General features: G+C 45.8%; 1 protein-coding gene and 2 pseudogenes across 3 annotated transcripts; 1 reads left to right on the top strand and 2 right to left on the bottom strand.

Annotated features, from left to right (window-relative positions):
* The first annotated feature begins 13,597 nt into the window (after window positions 1-13,597).
* Window positions 13,598-18,579, top strand: LOC149346383 (uncharacterized). Of its 3 annotated transcripts, none has more exons than XR_016292374.1 (9): window positions 13,598-13,828; window positions 14,491-14,677; window positions 14,895-15,122; window positions 15,241-15,279; window positions 15,341-15,370; window positions 15,439-15,543; window positions 15,673-15,872; window positions 16,173-16,881; window positions 18,230-18,579. XR_016292374.1 is itself a non-coding variant. In XM_089586390.1 (8 exons), exons 2-8 carry the CDS (start codon window positions 14,491-14,493, stop codon window positions 16,338-16,340), a joined length of 960 nt encoding a protein of 319 aa, XP_089442516.1. In that variant the 5' UTR covers window positions 13,598-13,828; the 3' UTR covers window positions 16,341-18,579. The 3 variants fall into 3 exon arrangements, 1 of the variants encoding a protein (XP_089442516.1); XR_016292373.1 differs by having other exon boundaries at window positions 15,436-15,543; XM_089586390.1 differs by having other exon boundaries at window positions 15,436-15,543; window positions 16,173-18,579.
* A 2,791-nt stretch (window positions 18,580-21,370) lies between these two features.
* Window positions 21,371-22,376, bottom strand: LOC149346382 (uncharacterized; annotated as a pseudogene).
* LOC149346381 (zinc finger SWIM domain-containing protein 3-like) lies at window positions 22,374-24,909 on the bottom strand (annotated as a pseudogene).
* Window positions 24,910-26,201: the final 1,292 nt, after the last annotated feature.

The following is a 26,201-nucleotide window of genomic DNA, read 5'->3' as shown; positions in this document are numbered from 1 at the left end:
CAAAAGCACAACAGCACCACCGACGCCAGACAATGGGCCGGCGTTATTGCTACCGGGTGAGAATAACGGAAATCCAAGCCAAAGCGTTATTGCGACCCGGTGGAAATAACGAAAAGCCGGCCGAAAGCGTTATTTTCACCCATGGATTGCCTTGGCTTCGTTTTTTGTTGTCGGACGGGATTTGAGCCGCCGTATTTGCATCATTCTCGCCGTCTATATGTGACCTTGGCTTTTGCGTGGCGCGTTGTGATCGCTTGATTCGTTTTGAAAGGACTCTTGTGTGCTTGCGTTGTTTGTGTGCTCGCGCTTGTGCAGTGCCTTCGAAGACGCTTCAGCTTTCTCCGGAAAACCTTCTCATAATTAATCCACCGTATGAAAATGCGCTTTCATTTCGCGTAATTTATGGGTTGGGCGAGTGGGCATATGTGCGCTCATCCGTTTCGAGCATTCATCCTGTTTGCGCAGAGGATATGGAAGTCAGTAATGTCACTCATTACAGCGTGGGGTCAGGGTCAGAAATACGATCCAGGCACGGCGGTTTTGCAGTCCCCGAGGCATTCGTCACTTGAAGCGAACAGCGGTTCCGTATGTGAAAAGTGCGTGGCCACACTATTTGGAGGGCCACTGCGTCCGACACGGCCGCTCATCGCAGCCAAGTGGCGCAGGAGAAGTTGGACCTGGACGTGGTGCTTCACGTCACCTGCCACTTCGCTTCGATGCGCGGCCGTGTCAGACGCAGTGGCCCTCCAAATAGTGTGGCCACGCACTCGCGTATTCGTACTAAGAGTGGACGACCCTGTACATTCCAGACGGAAGGGGAGGAGTTTTCAGAACGCACTAGGTGAATATTGCCCACATGCTAACTAGAAAATTGCGCGGGGATCTTGCAACTGTTAAAGATGCTCTGCTTCGTTCGAAGTTCCCCGGAATCGTTTACCCTGCGACGATTAATTCAGTCTACATCGGGGAGACAGCTAGCTAGAAATGTACACAGGCGACGATGTCGGCAAGAAGCCAACAGCTTCAGGTGCTGTGGCAGAACATGCACAAACGGTGTGAAATTGCATGGGAGAGCCTGGAAACTTTTGCCACTGAAAGAAATTTGTAAGCGTGGCTGCACCAGGAATCCTTTATAATATAGATGATGCTGAAGACAGTCAACAGAACAAAGGGAAACCTTATCCAGGCCTATGCAGTCATTATGGTGATTCACTTAGTGAAGGAGCTGCTTAATTCTTTCATGACCGGTCCTTCATTGTGAACAAGGAACCTGTTAGGGTTCTGAAATGTCAATCAACGTGTTTTACATGGTCTGTTACCAAAGTTTCATTCTACTATTAATGTAAAATGGAAACTCCATGACAAAGTGTGCCCTATGCGCCGAAGCTAACAGCAGTTCTGCCCTAAGCCCACAATATATTCCACAGTTAACATCAAAAAAGTGGCCAGCAGGTTCGGAATCCCTAATTGTTTTTACTTCTGTCAAGCTATCTTGCCTGAATCCACACACTTTTCGTGTTGGCAGAAAGCATGGGTGGCAGAAAAGACATTCTAGAGGATTGGCGTACTGCAGTGGTATTCTGTGGGAATACTTAATTCTGTCGGTGGCCTAGCTGTCGGTGCTAGATGGCCTGGCAATGGAGTGTACCCCCCCTTTAAGTCACATTCACTTGCTGTTATAGCGGGACAATCTTTAGGGCCAAGCAACCCTGAGCTACCATGTGTCACGTGTTGGCGGCTTTCCCGCCAGTCTGTACCCTGCCACCAGCAATAAAGGACGTAACATATAATTGGCGACGAGGTAAAAATGGCAACTGCGCTGGGCACGATTGAGGAATTCGTTCCAACAGAGGCGACGTCTTGGCCCTTGTATTTGGAGCGCCTCGAATTTTTCTTTCAAGCAAACGACATCGACGGTAACGAGAAGAAGCGAGCAACGCTCTGCAGCGTTTGCGGCCCAGCAACGTATGCCATCGTTCGCTCCCTTTGTTCTCCGGATGCGCCGTCGGCCGTGGCCTACGATGAGATCGTCAGGCGTCTCTCAAACCACTTCTCGCCGCGACCGTCGGTGACAGTACAGCGTTTCAAGTTTGGCACACGTCAACAGCAGCCCGGTGAGTCAATTGCCGACTACATCGCAGAATTGCGACGTCTCTCGGAACACTGCGATTTCGGTGCGTCGCTCGATGACATGTTGCGCGACCGGCTAGTGTGCGGGGTGCGAAGCGAGACCCTTCAGCGTCGGTTGCTGGCGGAGCCGGAGCTTACGTTTGCTACAGCTCGGGAGAAAGCCATTGCAATGGAATCTGCGCAGCGACAGACCGAGCAAATTCGCGGCAGTGCCGCATCGTGTGAAGTTGGCAGCGTGAGCGGGCAGCGTTTCGACCCGTGTGTTGCGAAGGTCTCTGCGCCAGTGACAGCCAAGGAGGGTACCCATAAGCAGGCTGGTTCGCCTGGAAGCACAAGCGTATGTTTCCGCTGCAAGGGTGCGCATTCGCCAAGCAGTTGCCCATTCATGAATATGCAGTGCCACTTCTGCAAGCAACGAGGGCACATAGTGAGAGCATGCAGGAGGAAGGCGGCAGCTCGCGCTTCGGCTGAACCCAACTCTCAGAACAAAAAACGGGCCAGTGGAGGCCGTCACAAGCATGCTGCGTCGGACGTTTACGACGTGTTCGTGCTGTCTGGTGAAGAGCCAGCCGTGAGAGTGGAAGTGCGCGTCAACGGAAGTCCCCTAGAGATGGAGGTGGACTCTGGTGCAGTGTGTTCAGTCATCAACGACCGGACTATGCAGAAGCTGCGAATATCGAAAAGGGCGTTGCGCCCAAGTAATCTTCATCTCCGAGCTTACAATAACAAGGAACTACGAGTGTTGGGTGAACTGACCGTGAAGGTGGAATTCAAGGGGCAGGAACATCGCCTGCGATTGGTGGTGGTTAAGGGTGCTAGTATCGGACTTCTCGGTCGGGACTGGTTCAAGTCTTTGGGAATAAGTCTGAGTGGTGTTCACAGTGTGTACGAGCCGAGTCGAACTGGCAGTAGGGGAACAACAGCCTTGCTCAAGAAGTATTCTTCAGTCTTTGAGCCTGGACTTGGGACAAGTAAAGGGCCTCCTGTACGCATAGAGGTGAACCCGGCAGCTCCGCCGCGATTTCTGAAGCCACGACAAGTACCGTTTGCATTGAGACCGAAGGTGGACGAAGCACTGGACAAGTTGGTGAGCCAAGGCATTTTCCAGCCTGTGCGGCACTCGAAGTGGGCAACACCTGTCGTTCCAGTTGTCAAAAAAGATGGATCGATAAGGATCTGTGGGGACTACAAGAGCACAGTCAATCGTGTAGTGCAGTGGGAGACGTATCCCCTGCCGACACCGGAGCAGCTGTTTGCCAGGCTGGCAGGTTGCTCGAAGTTTTCAAGGCTAGACCTCGGACAGGCGTATCAACAGAAGACTGTTGATGAAGAAACAGCTGACTTGTTGACGGTTACAACACATCGGGGACTGTTCCGCGTAACCCGTCTTCAATTTGGCGTGGCAGTGGCAGTGGCTATCTTTCAGAGGTACATGGAAGAACTGTTGCATGGAATTGATGGTGTTCTTGTGTTCTTGGATGACATCTTGATCGGTGGAAAGGATGAGGTGCAGCACAATGCTCGTTTACAAGAAGTGCTCAAAAGAATTCATGAAGACGGTCTGCGACTAAAGTTTGACAAATGTCAATTTGGTGTTGAGGAAGTGTGTTACTTGGGATTCCGTGTGAACTCTGCAGGTGTGCAGCCGACAGAAGACAAGGTGCGTGCTATTCACAAGGCCCCAGAGCCGACATGCAAAAAGGAACTTCAAGCCTTTTTAGGAGCTCTGAACTTTTACAACAAGTTTCTTAAAGGAGCAGCTCATGCCTTGGAGCCACTGTACCGGCTGTTGGACAAGGGTCGCGAGTGGCGTTGGATGGAAGCTGAGGCGGAAGCATTTCGCCAGGCGAAAGTTCTGCTACAGTCATCACATGTTCTGGTGCACTATGATGTCAACAAACCCCTAGTGCTGGCCTGTGACGCATCCCCGTACGGACTGGGTGCTGTGTTGAGTCATGTGTGCGAAGATGGCAGCGAGAGACCGGTTGCATATGCGTCGAGAACTATGAGTGCGGCAGAACGGAATTATGCCCAGACAGACCGAGAAGCGCTCGCCATCGGCTTTGGCATAAAGAAGTATCATCAGTTTCTATATGGGAGACATTTCAAAATTGTGACAGACCACAAACCCCTCTTAGGACTGTTGCACCATGCCAAGCCCATTCCCCAGGTGCTATCACCACGGATGCTGCGTTGGACCCTCATGTTATCGGCTTATGACTATGAAATTGAGTATCGACCAGCGGAGAAGCTTTCCAATGCTGATGCATTCAGTCGTTTACCACTGAGAGCCAGTAGGGCAGAGGAAGAGGAGCAGCGTCTTGGGGAAGTAGGGATGCTGGAAATGGCGCCGGAAGTAGCATGGAACTCTAGGAAGGTGGCAAGATTCACGTCAAGGGATAAGCTGTTGGCTAGAGTCTGCAATTGGGTGCAGCATGGGTGGCCAGAGGGTAAGCTGCCAGAAGAGTTTGCAGCGTTTGTGAGCCGCAAGCATGAACTGTCGGTGTACCAAGGTTGTTTGCTGTGGGGCAGTCGTGTGGTCATTCCAGAGCCAGCTCGACCGTATGTCATGGACATTCTTCACACAGCTCATCCAGGAATTGTCAAGATGAAGGGGCTTGCCAGAGGAGCCGTGTGGTGGCCAGGAATCGACAGAGATGTTGAGCAGAAGGTGAGAGACTGTGCACGTTGTCAGGAATCCAGGTCTGCGCCAGCAGCTGCAAAGATTCACCCTTGGGAATTCACCAAGCGTCCTTGGACAAGACTACACATCGATTTTGCTGGGCCCTTCCAAGGCAAAAGTTTCCTCATTGTGGTGGACTCTCACTCAAAGTGGTTGGAAGTGTGCCGGATGAATTCCATGTCGACAGCTACAGTTTGTGCGAAGCTTCGTTTCCTTTTTGCTACCCATGGCATTCCAGAAACTGTTGTTTCTGATAATGGCACTGCCTTTCGTTCGGAGGAGTTCAGAGACTTCATGTGCCGGAATCAAATCCGACATGTGACCGTTGCCCCATATCACCCTTCTTCGAATGGTCAAGCAGAACGCATGGTGCGCGAAACCAAGGGAGTACTCAAGCGAATGGTTGGAGGCGATATCGACACACGTCTGGCTAGGTTTTTAATGACCCAGCATATCCTGCCTCATGCTACAACAGGCAAGAGCCCGGCCGAATTGCTAATGGGCAGGAAACTTTCAACTGTGTTAGAGCGTCTGCATCCTGACCTGCAGTCCAGTGTGCAGCAGAAACAAGAGCAGGTGATGCAGCGCCGTAGCCAGGCAGTGCGACTGTTTGATGTGGGGGATCGAGTGTTTGTGCGCAACTATCTCTATGGGCCCAAGTGGTTGCCGGGCATTGTGGATGCTGTCACAGGACCAGTGTCGTACTTGGTCGTCACCAAGGACGGTCGTCGATGGAGACGTCATGTTGACCAACTCAGAAGTCGTTCTGCCAGCTACGCATTGGACAGTTTCGCTTCTGGGATGTGTGAAGAGGAGGAACCGCTGGTTGCTTCCCCGGCAGAGTGTTCCGGGCTTGGCATTCCTTCAAGCCTAGAGGACCCTGGAAGACGGGACCAAGGAGAAAGACTGGAGGAGGCTGCAGCGCCCAGTACCGAATCTGCTTCCTGTGGTGAGGACCGTGAAGCGAGTGCTTCCCTTCAAGTCCAGCGACCACAGCGCCAACGCAGCCGCCCTGCGTATCTGAAGGACTTCGTGACGTAGGGGGGAGGAGTGTTATAGCGGGACAATCTTTAGGGCCAAGCAACCCTGAGCTACCATGTGTCACGTGTTGGCGGCTTTCCCGCCAGTCTGTACCCTGCCACCAGCAATAAAGGACGTAACACTTGCCTGTGAGATTGAACGACTTTTAAGAGACTAGGGTACTGGTTATAATAGCATAGACATGGTGGCATGTGAACAACTTTCATAACTTGCTTGTCTTTTGAATTTTTAATTTAATTGCAGTATTGCTTTGCATTCAAGCCATCCTAATAATGAATAATTTCTTCCTGTCTACTTGTCTTTTGAATTTTTAATTTAATTGCAGTATTGCTTTGCATTCAAGCCATCCTAATAATGAATAATTTCTTCCTGTCTACAGTGCTTCAACCAGTAAATAAATTGGCTGCAGCTTATTTTTCATGTTTTTATTCCTTGTTTGTGTGTCTTAACTACTCAAGCTGATAAGCTTTCTTCAGTTCTAAGCCAACTTTCTCAATAATAAGTCGCCTTGTAAGCAGTGCATATAAGCAGAAGTAATTCTCAAGGCACGTTTCACTTGGCCGTAAGTGTCACAGAGACTCAAGATCGGCAGGTTGGTTAGATGCAAGGAAAACCTTTTGTTAGTAATAAGATATTTGTGTATGTTACTTGCTGTTGGAATGAGGCCCTCGACGTGCGCATGGTCGGCAGCAATTTCATGGCACTTAGTACACTGCCAACGTTTTCCTTCTGTTAACAGGGTTTGTTGAATGCTGTTTAAACAGCTGGGTTCATGTCTTGTTGGGACCAGCTTTACGAGAACCACTGGAGCTTGCGGAAGCACGAGTCCTTGAACTGGAGTCATTTCATCTTGCAATTTAATGATCATTGCAATGTTGGATCCCAACAAGCACAAGACCTCCCCATGTGCGCCTAGAAAGGATGGAATGTCCCAGTCCCAGTACGACGTTTCTCAAACGTTTCCAGACCATAGAGGCAAGACATAGAAACACAAGCAAAAAGGCAGTGCTCCCACTAAAGGTCTAGAAACGTTTTTTCTGCAGTTTTAAGCAGCAACAAAAGCGAGTTAATGGATTTTGGTCTCAGAAAGGTAACTGGGCATAACGTTTTGGGACCAATGATTTTCAACAAGAAACAAAAATCGACTGCTCGCGTTCTTTTCTCTCTCCCTCGCGCCACAAGCTGCGGCGAGAGGAGGTTTTGCTCTTGCACGCGTCGTTTTGAGAGATGAAACGGCAGTTTCATTCGAACAGCCGAAGGAAGCAGTTAGCCCCGCATCTCTCTCGGCGCATGCGTTTCTTGCACGTGGGCCGTCGGCTCCATGCTGCAGGCAGGTGACGGCGGTCTCCATTTTCATCGCGCCGCCGTAAGAGGCGGTCACCAACTTTCCCGTCTTCTAGCGTTTCCCCTGCTGCCGTCCAACTGCAACATTGTGTGGTGGCCCCTCCAGGCATCTCCGGCTATCGGCGCCTGCGCCGCTGTCTAGCAGAAGTGCAGTAATGGCCTCCCGTCGCTCGCCCGGCTTCCTCGCTGGACGGAAGCCATTTTGCGCGCTGTTATTCGCGCTGCCTCAGCCGTTCGAGCACAAGCCCCAGCGCGCGGCAGTTCTTGCTCTTATCACTACGGCAACGTTCTGGGCTGTCGTGGACTTCGTAGCTGGATTCACGGCAGTTTTCCCGCGCATCTCGGCGTGCCCATACCATTCCTTTTGGAACTGATGCAGCGGCGGCGCATCGCAAGTCCTTTGCGCAGCTTCACGGCCCTACTGATGCCGCTGTTCGAGGCGGCGGAGTTCGTGGCAATAGGCGACTCCTCATACGCACCTGCATTCCTCAGCGCCTCCGACGACTGCAGCGCGTTGGTGGTGGAAGCGTGGCCCTCAACTACGGTCATAGGCGGGAAGGACCTTCTGAGACCCACCACTCTCTTTCTGCGAGTGCCCATGGATTAGCCTGCTTTACCTACTTCGCCACCGCCCAGCCATCCTGTCGCAGCGGTGTAGTTTGTGCAGTGTTCGCGTGGCTATACTGACTCTCCCGCACCGGATTAATCGTGCCTTGATCTCGACTCTCACGCCGGACTGTGCCGCATGCGCGGTCTGCCGCACCATGGATGCAGCGCGCCACTGCACCAGCCTCGAGACGTCCCCCCTCCCGCCTAGCTTCAAGCAGTCTTATCCCCACACTTCGTCACAAGAAAATAAAACTCCCAGGATCGTTACGAGGGTGTAACGCGTATGTTTGAGCGTTCGCTGTGCTATGAGAAGGCGCAGGACAGAAGGCTGCGTTTAATCAGCTGTTGCAGCCTCCTATTTCATCCCTGGGTTTCCGTAGGCAAAGTTGTCAAGGTATGTTGGTTTATTTTATTTATTTATTTAAACAAACTGCAGCGCCTTTTCGCACTTTTTTATTTTATTTTCGCCTGGTAGAACTATTTTTTTTTCTGTTTTGATAACATGTCGCTGAAGCTTGTTCCGAGAGAGGGGGGTTTCAACTCGAAGAAAATCCATGACCTGAAACTGCGTGTCTGCAGCGTACGCTCATCTCGCCTTTTGTTTTGTCATCCAACTTGCTCTTTACGTACGTTTGCTTTTGCGTGTGCATATCTGCTTTTGTAGCCCTTAGAATACTTGTTTAAGGTGCATCAACTTCCAGCCCATGTTCTGTTTTACTTTCTTCAGTTTGCAGATTTCTCAGAGCTAGAGAAAAAGTGGCCATCATAGCACTACGGCATGGCGCCGTAGTGCTATGTACAAATTGTGTATTAAAAGGTGCCTACGTTTGCGTCTGCTGTTTGTATTCATTCAAATTTGCGCCGTTGACCGGAAGTTTTGTTCAGCACGGACTTTCAATTCGTCTGTATTGTTTTTCTTTGAGTTAAGAAGAACTTCTTGTTGGGCGAGTTGGTGCATACTGTTGTAGGTACGAATTGCGCACAAAAGACACACACAGGAAAACACACGAGAGAGACTGAAAGAGCGCAAACTATCAACTGGTGTTTATTAGATTCAGTGCCGCTTTACAGGCAGTGTGCACACGTGCCTACAAAGAGGGGAAGGAGAGGATAAGGAGGCAAATCAAACCCTGCGCGACAAACCATCAGAAACGCTCCAAAAAATTCTTTTCCGCGTTGTACAGTGAAACGGATGTGTCACTCACACAGTTATCACCTCTTGCCTAGAGGCATATCATATCAAGGCAAGAGGTGATAACTGTGTGAGTGACACATCCGTTTCACTGTACAACGCGGAAAAGAATTTTTTGGAGCGTTTCTGATGGTTTGTCGCGCAGGGTTTGATTTGCCTCCTTATCCTCTCCTTCCCCTCTTTGTAGGCACGTGTGCACACTGCCTGTAAAGCGGCACTGAATCTAATAAACACCAGTTGATAGTTTGCGCTCTTTCAGTCTCTATCGTGTGTTTCCCTGTGTGTGTCTTTTGTGCGCAATTCGTACCTACAACTGTTTTTCTTTGACTTGCATTTTGATTGTGGTGGTGTATAGTGCTGTCGCCGGTATGGACAATAGGCTACAAGTCCGTGCTAAGAGTACGGCTAGTAAACTGAAATGACTTCTGTGTGGTGCTGCTATTTGTTCTTATATATGGGCAAGATGGGGTGACTTTTTGAATTCATATTTCCTTTGTGTGTAAAATGCTAGGACATTTCACAGTGCGAAACGGCCGAGCCAGCATGCATTCACACAAGTGGACAGGTGAATTACATCACCTGTAAAGTAAGTATGCACCTGAAATTTGGCAAATATGTGCGCTTGGATGCCTGCAGGCTGCATGAAAAAGGAGGAATAATTTTATTGAACCAGAGCCGAGAAATCGAGCATTAACCTTTTGGGGCTTTCCATGGGACGCACAACTTTTTGGACATCGCTAGTTGTGGGGACGTTTTTTGGATGTGTTCGGGAAAAATGAGCACCTCCTGGGGAGATTCCAAATGTCCCGATGGGTTATTTTTGGGAGATTTTGAGGAGGTTTTGTGTTTGTTGGGATATAGGTAATGCAGCTATTGCTGTCTTATTAATATTGTTACGAAGAAGACGTAGCTGGCAGTGGCGCGGGGCGGAGCGCTCGCACTAGGCCAGCGGCCATTAAATCATCTCTTGTCCATCGTTCACCACGCCTCATTCTTCGGCTGGCCACCATGTACCATTTGGTGGAGGTGCAGGTTCCTCATCGTCGTCTTGGTCACTGGAACATCGCCGCCTTCTGCTCGCCTTCGTCGTTGGCCGAGGGGACCTGGACTCCGCCGCCGGCTCAACCCGAGCCCTACCTGACCAGAACCGACCAGCCCCTTTCCCCTGCCCCGTCCCCAGCCCCGACCACAAGACACGACGACCAGGACCAGACGCAGTATGAACCGACGACGACCTGAAACAAGACGGCACCCCCGCCCAAGCTGTCCGGCGAGTCCTTTAACCTTAACCTTCGGCTGTGGGCGACCGACTGCTGGACCTGAAGGCCCAGGGACAATCGTTCACCAGATCATCGCGTTCATCTTGGCGGTAAGCCTTTCATCTTCTTCTATTCTTTCTGATCATGGTCATCGCCGCCTCACCATTGAGAATTCAAGGAATCGATCGGGAACATCGCTCGGAGGACCCGGGTCATGTTCCGGAGACGAAGAAGAGGACAGTGGCGCGGGACAGAGCACTCACGCTAGGCATGCAGCCATTAAATCATATTATCATGTCATCCTTTTCGTAGGCTTGCCACCTCGTAACATTTAATTGTTATGAGGTGGCAAGCCTACGAAAAGGTCGACATGATGACTGATAATAATGGTATAACAGGGCATACAATGTCCACCCTTGCAGTTAAGTGCAGCAGTGGTGAGCACTTTCAAATAAAGTTACAGGTAACCAATTATATCTTCAAAAGCCGATACCTTCACTGCAGCTGCTGTGAGAACTGCTAAAACACTGTACGGGACATGAAGGTTTAGATTCCCAATGCTTTTATTTTGTGCTGTGCAAAATTATTTACCACTCAAATGTTCACTCAGTGAATTTCTTTCCTCCTAAAAACAAAATAGTAACATTCCTTATTTTCAAAGGCTGTTGATTCTTTGATATATCTCATGTGTGCAGTAATGGAACAACAACTGATCTGCTTCCAAAAGGTAGCAGCATTGCCTTCTTAACATTTTTAAGCAGCCAGAATTTCAACCCGGATAATTTGGAGACGACGACGACCCCAATCCTGCTTGATTCGAATGGCTTTGTGTACAAGTTATCTTGTGATAAGTATTCGTGACCTATAACACAAGCAGATGATGATCCCTCAACAAATGCAAAGTTTTGTACCTCAACAATGTGACCGTCCACAATGCAGCAATTGTCTGGCCTGCTGCAGGTCAGCTTGAAGTTGCCAATCTTGGCCACAGAATACTCGGGTGGCTTGCACCCTTGAGGAAGGAGCCCTTTGTCATGAGCTAGCTCAAAAGAGGGCTCACTGAGTGCTCTTGCTTGCAGCTCTAGATGTACACATTCTCTTTCAACCATTCGGCTGTAAAGCTGCTGAAGCAAGGCTGCAGGTTTACGAAGTTCTCTCTTGATCTGTTGAAGGCAATTCTCAAATGGGAATGCACTAAATTGATCCAGACAGCCAAAAACACCAACATCGTCAGCCAGATGCAACAAACAATGCACATTAAATGAGACAAATTCTTTGCCATACAGTGATGAAAATTCAAAGACAAAGTGCTCCAAGAGACGGCCCGCATAGGAAAACTGTTCAGCGCACAGATCTTTGCTGACCAGCACAGATATGGCACAGTGCAGAACAACGAAGTTTGCATATAGAGCAGGTGGCAAGACGTCTACAAGAACAACAGGCCCCGTGTACAACAGAAATAGTCGCAGTTCGGTGGCCTTCCACCTATCAAAGTCGACAATGGACCTCCCTTTGCGAACAAATTCTATTGGGACATGGTTGCTAGCATGCAGAATTGCTTCAGATAGTTCCTTCCGGCTGGTAGGTGCAATGCGAACGGACAGTGGTCCTGACAGCCACAGATGGATGAGCTTTCTCATCACACCCAGACAAACTAAGTGCATGTAATCGAACGGTATGTTTTTGATAGAATCAATAGGCAACTTCAACAGAACTGATGTGCCACGGTGGTGCTCTTCATCTGTCTGGTTTCTGAATGAAAAATCTGTTCTGAGTGTGGTGGCCTTTGCAGGAAGGGCAACCTTTCCATTTATGTATTCCCCTTCCACATGACAGCGCGGACAACTGGAGTACCCAGTATGTGATTTTGTCATCATTACGAATGCTCTCGCAGGAGCGTCGCATACAAAACTGTGCACTTCAACGGAACACTGATAATTATGGGCAGCTATGCCATTCTGCAACAAGTTAAGCAGTTCATCCACAAATGGTGTTAGGAACTCATTTGTATCATGCGGTTTTGATGTCCCAGCAAAAACTCCAACAGGGAATGGGGCCAGTTCTTTGCAGTTTGTGACCAAACATAGTATCGGCCAAATTTGGGTACGTGAGCTTTTGGACACTGGAAGTCCATCAATGTTGAATGAAAGAGAGAGAGTGGATGGCAAGTGTCCTACTGTTTGCAGAGCTTGATGTAGACCTCTCTGCAAACCAAAATGACAGTATTGCCCAGGCCCCATGTCAACAATATTAGATCCACTCATTCTAGGTGTTCTCAAAAGGGTTCGGGCATCACTGGGCAAAGCAGTGAAACAATGATGCTTTTTTAATACCTTCAGCAGTGAGGTAACAGCATTGTGTTTAATCTGGTGGGACACAGCCCAGGCCTGAAGTTCTTTGGCAATGCTACTTTCAGAACAGCATACTCCAGTTTCTGCTGCATGGTTAAGCAATCCTGTCTCACTGCCACCATAAGTGTCCGAGGGATTAAGAACAAAAGCAGAGCCCCAGTCGTCAGTTGGCGTACTTGTACGTGGCACCTGACGTTCAGCTTCGCCGGAAACGGTCGGCACCTCATCAGACACACTCCGTGCATGAGCCAAATCGGCAGGTGGACCTTCAGCTGATTCATGGGAGTGGCTTTCGGTCGAACCATGTTCGGTCTGGACACTTACAGTGTCACTCAATGCTGTGGAAATCCAATTTGCTTGGTGCCATGCTCTGCGCTCAATAGAGCGCTTCTGTTTAGCCTTAGGCATGGTTGCTGCCTAAAAGGGTATCCCTCCTCGTCTTGTGACGATTTCCTAGTCGTCACTCGATCCACATTAGAGAATTTGAAGTCGAGCCAGCAGCCCGGAGTTGTCAAGTCACAATCTGCTAGAGCACGCGATGCAACCGTTTTCACCGCCCAAAACAACGGCTTGCCGCACAACAGCAATCTTGCAGCACACAGTAGACTGCCGAGGCACTAGATGGTGTAACAGAACTTCTGGAACGCTACACACGGAACCAGTACGCAGTTTATCTTGCTAAAATCTGGCAACATGGAGGAATGTCTAGCGATATTTTTTTTCTCTCTCGAGCAACTCCGGCTTGACTTTTGTTGACTCTTATGGACTGCAGCCAAAATAGTGCTAGACATTGTCACAAAACCAAAGTTTTGCGTATATAAAACTAAAAAAAAACATTTAAATATTAAATCCTCTCAAAACACATATTTTTATGGGTTTTTGTCGTTGCGAGGAGTTTCTTTTATAGAAATGCAGATGATGTCAGGCTGTAAGTAGCCAAAACAAGCTCTAGTCGAGTATCTATGGCAAATATGCACAATGAGTACAATGGGGCTTGGATCCGCGGGCGTTGTGGACTACGATGTGGACAACTGGTTCATGCTTTTGCTTAGGTGCGTCGTTGGCACGTTTGGCGACAGTACTAGTGCTCTTTGTGAGGTCGACCGCCCAACACCCGCTCGTTCATTGAAGTTTGGCCACGTGTTCGGATTGAATTTCCGACGTTGTGGTGCTGACAAGCTCTACTACAGCCACTCTTCGTTTTAGTGCGCTATTCAAGGTACGTATTTGCTCTCCCTGAGATTACTGCTCTTTCTCTTAGTTAGCTGACGCCATGTGGAGGCAGATGCAGTCTTAATGTATACAGCGTCTTTTGTGGCACTTGCGATTCCACTGCCAGGGTGTGTAAGAAAATGAATGCGCGGTGCTTGCGGCTATTATTACGCACGTCCCTTGCAGCTATTATTCTAGTGTATTTAAAGCGAACATTTTGGTGTGATTTCATTGTGAACAAGGCCCCGTTCTGGTAGCCGAAACGTCAGACCTTTCTTTTTTTACTTTTACTGCTCGGCAACGGGATTCCGTCATACTCAAGATACGCTGAATGTGTTTACCAACACATTAGCTGATGCATTAACAGGTAGTAAACGGACACGCGCTCAGTTCGGTATGGACGTTCTTGATGACAGCGGGCATACAGCTAGAAATTATAGCTTAGTTTTGAAGCATTCAGCTAAGGGTCCCTAATCATTAAAGAAATTATATATCTTGAAGAGCGTGATGGCATCTGGCGAGGTGTTTTTTTTTTTTTTTCGGAAGGTAGCTTGGTAAGAACATTATTAAGCTGATGTTTCTTGGAGGCAATCTGAGAATAATATAAACACTCTGACTGTTGTTTTTCATGTATGAAAAAATTTCTGGTTGCTTTCTTGTTACTTTCAGATGTCATTCGCAATAGTAGAGTTTGTGGAAACTGAAGAAGTTGACGTTGTTCCAGCGACCTGGATTGACGACAGTGTATGTGCATGGCCCGGCGGAAAAGCCGACAGAGTGCACCGCTTAGTAAGGTCGTCTGCCGAACCTCAGGATGATTGGCAGCGACACACAGCCTGCGTGAAAGGTCTCTTTTGTAAGTTCTGGCACTTTTATACTGGTACATAGATTGCATGATGCATGATTTGTGCATGACATCAGTCTATGTTGGTGCATATATTGAAGCTGATAGTCAAAACCATTAAAAAAACAGCTGGTAGTCTCTTGTGGGGTGTAATGACCTAAAGCCATGCCTGAGCTTTGGAAAAGGCTTATTTTGATTCACTGTCCTTTGTTTCATGATCTGTTGCTAGCATCGTATGAAGCTGCCAGGAGGAAGCTGGGCAGAGCCCAAGTTACGTCCGACTTGGCGTCCTCAGATGAAGACGTGAGGCGCCCAGTCACCAAGCCGAAACGCTTCATTGTCGAATCATCGGATGAGGCAGACAGCCCACCGAAGAAAAAGGCTGCGAGGAAGCAGCTGAGCACAAGGAAGGTTTATCCGTTGGTGCCACAGAGCTTCCCGGCGCCATTCACTTCAGGTGTGTAGGATCTAGGTGGTTAGACATAAAAAGTGGTTGTCTTGAATACTAAACAGCCCTGACAAATTAGAAGTGTGAAATTTGTTATCAATGACTGTTACATCTCAATTTGTTTTAGGTGGAGCACTGCATACCACCGAGTCGACTGGAGCTATTGGTATGTGCTTATTTTATTTATAGATTGAACATTCTGCTGACTAATGAGTATACATTTTCAGATGTGCAAAATGCAACTCAAAGTGAGCCAGGTTAGTTTTAGGCAGAGATATTCTTAAGAAAAGATTTCTGTAGCCAATATGTTGTTTTATTTCAGCAGTACAGCCTCGCACCCCTACAACAACCAGGGATGTCATCCATGAAGCAGGTAGGCTTTTACAGCCTCGCACCCCTACAACAACCAGGGATGTCATCCCTGAAGCAGGTAGGCTTTTTCTCCTCCCCTCTGTACTGTGGATTTTTTAACCATTGCCAATTTGTGTGTTAATTTTATTTATACGTTATCACTTCTGTGGAAGCCTTACAACCTGTGTTTTCTTATTCCTGCTGGTAGAATTTCAGAGGCAGGTCCTGAGGGAACTCAGAGTCAACCGACTCATGCTTGAGCAGGTTTTGGACTTTCTAATGAACATGCCGGCAGGGAGAGGCAGTGAAAAAAGTGACGCTGCACAAACTTTATTACGCAAGCCTTTTAAAGACATAAACCGTTTCAAGGAATTCGACGAAAATGTGGAATCTGTTAAGGAAGAGCTGGTAAGATTTCCTAATATAAACTAAAAAATTTGGCTTGCTTACTGCATGCTCATGAACTTTGTAGCAGTAGCATTTTATGCATGTGGTAAATGTGTGGTATCATGCAGTGTGCATCAGTTGCTGGGTTTCTTTATTGTGCAAACCTTTTAGTTGTTAGGACAAAATATGAGGAATCAATGCCTACCTATTACCCTGGCCCGATTTCTACAGCTATTAACCTTCAAATCAACTTTTTGCTTATGTCCATGAGTGCAGTTTGTTACTGCAAATTTTAATTCTGCATTATTGTTTCTTTTTCAGCTTAAAGAACTTAAGTCTCTCGGCGGCAGCAATGTTGTTTCAGCAACGAAACGCATATTAACATATGTGATGGAAGATTCGGTAGGCGAACATTACAGCTGGATTGGTAACAAAGGAAAGCAAAAGTTCAGGGATCTGAACATCAAACCAATTCTTATAGGTATTTAGTTCACCAAAGGTTTTTGCTCCAAATGGTTTGTAAAGATATCAGTTTAACTAACCTGTGCAAATTCATCTTTTGTGTTGTTAGTGATGCATGTAGTTGCTTTGCAATTTGTTATGAAATAAAAAAAAATGCTATATGCATGGCCCAGCCAGTTACAATCCTGATACTCTTTTTTTTCTGCAATGTTTTGTGTAGTTTACAATCCTGTTGACGTCTGTAAAGCTTTACATGTGTGCCTTCACAGTAGGTTTTGTTTGGAACCTTATTTTAGCAGTGTGTTGTTCATAGAACTTTTATTTTTTTTCTGTGTATTTGGTATAATAAGCAAGTAAGTGTTGATGTAGCCATTAGAAATAACAGCCTTTTTGTGCAATTTGCAAAGTGTTCTTATATTACACCCTTTCATTCTGCACAGACGCCGTACGATCAAACAAATCTTTTACGGCAACAGTGGATGATGTCGAGGCTGTGATAAAAAGTTGGCTGCAACATGCAGCATGCAGGAGAAAGCAGCGAGAAGAAAGGCAGATGAAGAAAGCTCAGGCAAGCTGGTGTCTTTTTGGCATCTAAAGCATTTTTATGTTCACACTGATGACCAAGGGGACGCATATCCATGGTGTGTGAAGTAACGCATAACAGGCATGGAACAGAGAAAGACGCACAGAAACCTAGGCGACCAAGATGAACGTGATCTGAGCGGGAAAACAGGCGCATGCACCCGGAAAAAATAATGAAAATCAGGTGAACAAGCAGCGATACTTCCAAAGCAGCTTCAATAATCCTGCTTTGGAAGTATCGCTGCTTTGAAAGATAAATATGTCAGCAAGCCATCGATCTCCCTGTCCAAAAAAGAACTGGCCTTAAATAATCGCTGAGTAGTTCCTTGTTCACCTGATTTTCATTATTTTTTTCCTGGTGCATGCTCCTGTTTACCCGCACGGATCACGTTCATCTTGGTCGCCTAGGTTTCTGTCAGTCTGAAGGCAGCGCCTCTGTACTGTGCGTCTTTCTCTGTCCCGTTTTGCTTTACCTCACATACCATGGATCACCGTTACCGACTCCTCCAAGTTTCTACCCTTGGGATGCATATCTGCATTTACCCATTCACTGTTAAAAGTTGGAACGACACACATTGTATTTCAAGCTTTTTGTTAAGTGAAAAGCGACTTTTAAATTTTTGTAATGAGTGTAAGAAATTGCATATCGTTAGGTTAATGTCGTGAAGCAATGCACAGGCTATGAGGGATATCACAGTGGAGCGCTGTGCATCAACATTGTAAGTGTGTGTGCACACCATTAGGTGTCATTTTCGGCCTGTAGTCTCCTAAAACGATTGCCAAAAATGCAGGCTGTTCTGCAAGATGCTGCAATTAAGAATGGCGCATGCCGGTGGAGGTCTTGTCTCTAGTTTTAATTGTTTTCATGTGTAGTGCCACTCGATCCTGACCCGACTTTTCGAAATGCAATTAATCTACCTTGGTGGACATATAATATTGTGGAATTCTTGAGTGACATGAATAAGCCTGTTGCATTTCGTGCAAAGCTCATGGTGTATTTTTAGTGCATTTGTGCGTTAGACTTGGCCTGTCCGCTTTCAAAGACCAGAAGCACTATTGAGCTTCAGCATTTCATTGAGTCTCCGCTTGTCCTCTTAATAGAAATAATCACATGGCCAAGGAGGTGATGTTTGTTGGTTATTGCTAGGCGATCTTTTGATCATGCGAAAAGTCGGGTGTTCTGGGCAGCTATTAGGTGCGGAACTGAAAACAGCACTTGAACGATGCAAAACCACTTGGTGTGGTTAACCTGTGCATTCATTTTGTTTGCTTTCACATTCCTTCTAACTCGTGTCATAAATAGTGTTCAACTGTGTGCATTATTATATTCACAGGCCACCCAAGACCAAGATGCCGATTAGAACTGTATGTCAGCGAAAATAAACGCTGCGAGCTGAAAGATATTGTGGGTTTCCTTGGTGTTCTATTTTGCAGACGCTACATCACACTAGACACCCTCCCGACCTAATAACAGATTAGATGAATATCTGGTGAACATCCTCCAAATATCTAAAAAATATTGCATGTGGGCATGTTATGAACATTTAGTGGACGTCCACTGTTGCCAAAGTGAACATTGTATGGATATTATATGAACATAATATGAACTTCTGTGAATATTATATGGATATCTGATATCTTTTGGGGGATATTATATGAAGATATAATGGATATTACTTGGTTTACTGGGTATTGTCCCTTTATGCGGTAGCTGTTTTTGTTTTTAGTTGTCACACTTAATGTTACGACATTTTCGATTTCGTTTGTCTTATAGGTGCACTGGATTTGCAGAAATATAACAAGAGTTTGATTGTGTATGAAAACCTAAATTTTTGTGAACACAGCATCATCCGTGACTTCAGTGCCATTTAAGCGAAATGCGTGCCGTGCTTTCAAGCATGTCAAACCCGCCCACACAGAGTCGCTGCACCACCACTTTTTTGCTGCTGCTGCCCTGTCCTGCATACGTTCACCTGTTTATTTTCTTCCCTACTACTCTGTCTCCTTTCTTAATGGAGACACGCCATCTTCTTTCTATGCTAATAGCCAGTGTCACTTTTTTTTTCCGAGTGCACCGCGTGCTTTGCATCACAGCCCCGAAGCCTTCAAAAAGTTCAGCTCTCCTTGCAGCTCAGTGCCTTGTTGGTGAGGCCATCTCAATGACCGCCTATTTACAGTCTTCGGTATCCGCTGCGGTTTGATCATTCCGCGAGAACTATGCCACGACGGCCAGACGCTCTTTAAATGGGAATTTATTAAAGACATCTTTACCACAAAAGAAAAAGTGTACATTAGTCTATGAAAGGCAAAATGGGACCTATATCCGATTTTACTATAGCTTGGTTCTACTGTAGGCTGAAAACATTTTCCTCAAGCGGTAACATAAATCTCACTAGCGGCATATTGTTTGTGTTTAACATGCAGTGGCCCTTGCACTGAAACTATTTTATACAATGGCTGTATCCCCTACATAAGTTGTGAGGTTCTGAAAGGCATCTCATTTTAGGCATTGTTTGTCTTCTCATGTAAACATTTACTGCACATTTGGGCACAAAGTAAAACCGTACCTCTCGGTTTTTTTACAAATCATTCCAGATGAGCGCAGGCCTCGCTAAAGTAAGTGTGCCTTGCTAAATATTGACATAATGATGTAAATTTTTACAAGCCACATAGACCTCCTTCCAAACACTAGCACAACGCACTGTGGCACTGAGAAAAGCAACATACAGTCTGAAGACTATATTCTTGGAGTCTAGGGAAGCCTGTAAAATTTAATATAATGTTAATGACATAGTTCTCTGACATAAAGCAAATATGCACTCAGTGATAGTACATTCCTTAATCATGCATTTTTCACAGTACGAAAGAGTGGCATTAACACTTCTTTTTTTAGGACTGATTGCAGGTTAAGGGCTCTTTATTCTGCTTGTACAGATCAGCACTATTAAGCTCTTAAAGCAGGAGTGGCATTAAAAATAGCGCATTGTTTGTGCAATATGTGTACATCACCTTTTATTGAATAATTATTCCCAGATATGAAACTTAAGGCCACTACATTTTAAGCACCCAAGATTTTTGGTGCAACAGAAAGCTTACTCTGTACGGTGCTATTCGGCACGGTTCTGATAGAAACGCTGTAGAAAACATTTCGCAAGCATTTTTCGATCAGTAGACGTCCCAGTTTCTGTGTCCTAATGCTGGAAACTAAAATCAGTGAACACAAAATTGACACAACAATGAATCTCACCTGCCAGACAGTTATTAGACAGATTTAACACAGAGAGCAACGTCCATTTGAGCTTCCATGCCTAGAGCTGCTCTGTACAGTGACATACAACTTGTCGGTGCAAGTTTTGGTGGGCCATAGTTACCACTTCATCCACGAAATGCAAAACACTGTGGCACCACCTAGTAACAAAAGCTAAAAAGTACTTTATTGACAGTATGAAGGGAGCATTTCTTTTTACTGAAGAGCACTGAAGAAATATAAACAGAAATAACATATGATGGACACTCTTGAAAGGGAAAACACTACACATTTAAACTATGTCATATGCAGCTCTGAAATATCTTCTGTTAATTCACATAAATACTGCGGCATCCCCTTTCTAGTACTCTCAGTGGTCTGCGCATGTAATGAACATTACTAACGAAGCTAATTGTACTGTCGGTTACTTCCATTAGAACTCTTAACTCTCCTCTTTCTCGGTAAAAACATTACCTTTATCTAACATTTGCCTGCCCTAAATTACAATACGTATGCTCACTTTAGTACCTGGACAAATATAACGTTTCCAACACCCTAGAATTGGTTCAAAATTGCGCAGCCAGATTATTCTTTTTAGACTGTTACTGTAATGTCACATTAACCTTGCTAATCTCAAATCGAGACATCGCATCTTTAGGCTGTGCCTTTTTCACACACCACTTCATATTTCAGCCATTTTACTGGCTCATTGCCAATCAAGCTGCACCACCATTCTAAATCTATCCTGCCCCAACACAGACTACTGCACGTATTCACTCATTCTTAGTGAAAACAGTTGGGCACTGGAACATCCTGCTCGTTGGCACTGTGTACCACTCCAATCCACTTCACTCCAAGGCTGCCATTGAACCTCTTCACTTGTGCACTCAGCCTATCCCTCATGTAGTAGCTCTTTTTCTGGGGCATTAGGGGTATTAATAAATAAACAAACAAGTGGATAATATTTTAGAGATGTGGTCATGTGGCAGGATCCACTGATAATGGCAAGGTTTGAGCATAAGATGTCACTGAGTTGCTTTTATGCAATTTTTAGTTTGAAATTAAAATTATAGGTCCTCATCCTCGTTTCTTCAATATTGAAGTACTCTGCCCTTCGAATATGAGGCCACTCTGTCCTTCCAATGTGAGGCAAGTTCTATGTTCTTTTCAATTGCTCCGTAATTTCATGACACGTTTCAATTAATGGTTGATCCCTTTATGATATTTTCTATGCACGTAACAACTTTCGAGCAACAAAACGACTCCATTTTGGCTTCACTCTGGGCACAGGAGATGCAGAAGATGGAAAACGTAGCATCTCATGGTCTGCTAGACAAGTTAGTAAATGGCTGCGCATCACGCGTCCATCATATGTAATGCAAAGTGTATCAGAGCCAGCTGCTATAGTTAAAGCATTTGCTATAGAGAATAGGCCACAGTCAAAGCTATTCTCTTGTTTTTGTGCTGCTTTTACATGGACATTTAGATGGTTTGAAGTGAGATCCATCATATTCATTACCTGGTGCACTGCACTGAGTGGAATGTCCTCATCTAGTGAATCATAGATAAAAACTGTATCAGCAGGGGCTCCATAGTTGCTCACTGTGGCCCAATGCCCAGGATTTGGAATATGCAGAATTTGGATAAATCTGCTCAGTTTCTAGAATTGCAGTCTTTGCCCACAAATAGTGTCCTGAAACCCACATTTTTCTGGAAATTGCTTAGAAATTATAAATTGCGGAGCATTTATGATATTGTCTGACAGCCACCCTGTGCCTTGCAAATCTTTTACATCCATAGAGGTTATTTTGTAGGGATTTAAGCTCATGCGATTCAGAACATCTTCAGTACAAACAGCAGTGTCATCATCTTGCCACTCTTGTTTGTTATGCTGCATGTCAGACGCTTGAGCCTATTGCTGCACATTACTAAGAATGCTGATCTCAAAGCACATCTTTTTTTTACTGCTTTTTCTGCTGCGCGATTCTTTTGTTACTTGCTCGGCCACGAAACGACTTCACAAGAGGAATAGTCAAGACTGCTGGCTCCTTTGAAGGATGCCTAGGCGTAGGAGTTATGTTTGGCTCAGCTGTATGAGTTTCAGAAGTTATTTGACCTTGAATTGTAGTGTCTCCTGAATCATCATGTTCCACGACTTGCCGGCTTTGATGTTGACTGCTGTCACTATCTATATCAATGTATGCTTCCGTAACACACTGTGTTTTGATGCTTTTCTACTTGCTCAGTTTTTTAGTGTTTCATCTGCCATTCAAAACGTTTCTTTATTTCTGGCGTAAGACATAAGATTGTCAAAAAAATTGTCACACTCTCTCATCTTTTCCATAAATTCACATTTACTGCATTATGCTAGCATACTTGCAAATGACGAGAAATGTTGACTGGCATATTTATACCTAGCTTCTATGGTATCAAGCTTTAGGTCTGCCTTTGTTGCCTCACTGAAGGTTATGTCTATGTTTTGGTGCGGGAAAGAGACAGCAGTTTGTATGAAGTTCGATTTGAGCCACCGCTGTGAAACACATCTTTTATCAAAAAGCTCTAAATTTTGATTTGCTCTTACTGCAAAAATGTGCCTACATGGCAGCCCATACTGTCTGTTAAATGCGCACGTGCACACCATGCTGTTAGTAACTGTGTAACATTTAGTACTTATATGGACCGATTGTTGATCATTTGATATCATACACTTTCCAGGTTCTTTAATGAACAGTTCATATTGTTTGACCACCTGTTCCCTTGCATATTGTGTGCATTCTGCTGACACCTGCAAATGAAATTTGTTAGTGTGGCGAGGGTCAATGCCAACTTTAGTTTCTTTGAACTGAGCATGACTGAACAGCGCATAGTGTTTTATGTATTTTATCAGACCTCTAGCTGCCTCCACTAAATGCATTTCACGCCTCAGAAATTTCTTCAACTTTTGGTTATGGCTCTCCATCCTATTGTTTGTATTATTTCCTAAAGTGTACACATTACTGCGATAGGTGTGAACCCACATACTCTTACAGCTATGCCAGTTTTTATAATAATATGCAAGAGGAGTTTTGTCATCTTTCAGCACGGTTTTCAGATTGAGCAGCTCTTCTTCATATATGTCAACATCTCGAGCGAAAACTAATTTGTTAATTATATATGCTTTTCACATTACTCTTATCGAAGGTGTTCGAACTGTGCTGGACAATTTTATTATGCAGGTACTTCAAAACATGCCAAGAGCAAAGCAAGATTCTGCACTGAGGCAAGATTTCAGTGATTATGTTCATTTCATTGAAATCTTTATCCATTACTGCAACCTTGCATTTTTGCTTAATAACTAGATTTACCTCTAGAAAAGTATCTAAGAATAATTTTAGGATTTCAGTTGTCTTTCGCTGAACAAATGCGTAACATTCGGGCCTCCCATGACTTCTTCCATCCTCACAAAACACTGAGTGCAAGACATAACCTTCTCTATTTATTTTATAGGTGCCATCAAAGAATAATATCTCTGGGTAGTTTTCTGCTAACTGGCTCATAAGCTTTGATTGGAGCAGTATGAACAACAAATCGCCGTTAGTACTTTTTTCAATATGAATCTTCCACCCCAATTCACTAGAAAGAAGCTTCTCTAATTCTTGCAACAAAAGCTCACCATGATGTGCAGTGTTTTCTATTTTATGACCTACCCTGTACTTCAGGTTTCTGATGTCCTGAGATGTCAACAGTTTCCCTGCATTCCTGAAAACAACTTCCTTGATGTCTTTTGGGTTTGCATTGCAAGAAACCGGATCTGCTGTATCATTATCATTTTTTTTTTCAGGAGACGTTAACGCTCGGTTTTTAGAGTACCACATGAAAACCTCGGGACCTGTTTTGTGGTTATGATCCTCTTCTATACTTGTAATCTCATAGAATGGGTTCGGAGGAGGACGCAGCGCAAGTTTTAATTTTACCTGGCACCCTGGTCCATTTCACGTCGCATCGATCACCGCCACAAGGTTGGCATCCCAACATGCCACACCAAATCTTCTTTTCAGTCATATCTTCCTCGCACATATTGCAGCCATTGCAGATAACAAATACTTTCACGACGCAACAGCTAACATTGTTTATTCTGAAAGAAGTTGATCATGTGTTATCTGTTTCCACTGTGTTATGTACATTGATTTTATGTTATTTACGCTTTGTGAATGTTGTTTGTTTTAATCTGGAGAAAATTTATTTTGTACTACCTGTTTTCACTGTATTATATTCATTGTTCTTTATCCTAATTAACCCACTCCCCTCTGTAATGCCTTTGGCCCTGAGGGTACAATAAATAAATAAATAAATAAATGTTGATCGGCCGGATGCTCCTCCCCCTGATATTGGGTTCACCCGCGTGACAAGTGAAAGTAATGAGTATGTATGGAAATTTTCCTTCACTGTCATCTTTGTCAAAATCAAATAGGTTTTTCTCGGATTTTGAAATGTGCATTGGGTGGTATCCTTTATTTTGCCATTGCTCAAAGCTGACCTTGAATTCTCTGTATGTTTTAAATTCGGTACCTATGGTGGGTTTACACCTCCTCCTCCTCCAATATGGCCCAGTGACACAGTGCTGGACTTTTTAGTTTCTTTTTTGCTATAACTTGCTGGCAGGCTACTCTGTTCTGGATGGCGGCTGATGCTGCGCTCCTCACTCTCTGCCTCAGCAAAACCACATGCCGAGCCGTGTCCTGTCTCTTTTTCCTTAACAGGCACAGCTTGTTCAGCCCCTACCTTCATACTGAGTGCAACATTGCATTTTGTGGCCTCTTCATTTTTATTACTGTTCTTAGCCATACTGATGTTTACTTTCATGCTGCTGGCCCCAGTGAAAGCAAAATATGAATCACAGATTTCTTTCCCCAAAATGCAAGCCATAGATCTGGGTGTCTCTCCTGTAGTGCCAGTGCTGTGCTGGGGAACCGTAGCTGGTTTTCTGGAATAGTGAGCAGCACCTTTGTGTGCCTTCTGACTGATCCAGATACCGCCAACAAGTGCAGGGGCACATACGCGGCGCATTTTCTTTAATTGCTTGCTGCAAGCATGCCCTGCCCCCACTATGCCTGACTCTTCATTTCTTGGGAGTGCACAGTGCCCTTCTGTGCTTGGACAATACTTCTCCGTACAGCTTTCAAGACTAACTTTGGGGGTGCTACTCTGCAGCGTGTTGCTACTCTGAAGTTCTCAGCATCTGAATGTAGGTTCGCTGTCTGGCATGCCATGCTGCACTGCCTTGATGACTGCACTGAGCTGCCTGGTTCAGAGTCCCTGTAGCGATCGTTCTGAACAAGACTGGGATGCTGCAATACGCCAGTGGACATGATGCGGCAGTGCTTGTGGTACACCCGCACACCGCCGACAAGTACTGGAGCACGAGTGCAATGTGTCTGCACTGATTGCCTCTGCCGCTTACCACTACCAGCGGATGGTTTGGCACGTAGCCCACCACATGTCGCCAGTGGCGACACTGCTTTTTCCCCACTACCACCCACAGCTGCTGCCCACGTCTTTGAGGAACTTAGTGTAGCATTCAGCACATTACCTTCATTGTTAAGTGCAGGGAAATTCCTTTCATCTACACAAAGCTCAGCCAGACCATCAGCCCAGGCACAGTGCAAACAAGCACCAGTGCATTGTTTGGCACCTGGCCCGCCACTTGTGCCACTCATCACTGCTGCCCACGTCTTTGCAGAACTTAGTGTAGAAGTAACATTACCTTCATTGTTTAGTGGGGGGAAATTCCCCTTACCCAACTAATGTGCAGCCAGAGCATCAGCCTGGTCTCCGTGCTGGCGTCGCAGTGCTTCGTACTGCTGCTGTTCTTGGTGCTGCCTCAACACCGGGTCGTCGTCTCTGCTTGTCAAGTCACGAACAACAAGATGGATGGCCTTACGCAGCATGAGCTGAATGACCTGCATATGTGGTAAATACACCCCCTCTGAGTATCCCGCAGTTTGCAACATTATACGTCAGTCAGCACTGAAAACAATTTGTACATCAATAGTTGCCTCAGACACACCGTCATCTCGCTG

This window comes from Amblyomma mixtum, chromosome 4 (assembly GCF_055824585.1).
Source record: "Amblyomma mixtum isolate Tamu chromosome 4, ASM5582458v1, whole genome shotgun sequence".
Lineage (NCBI taxonomy): Eukaryota > Metazoa > Arthropoda > Arachnida > Ixodida > Ixodidae > Amblyomma > Amblyomma mixtum.
Note: the sequence above shows the minus strand (reverse complement) of the source record. Positions and strands in the feature narration are given on the sequence as shown.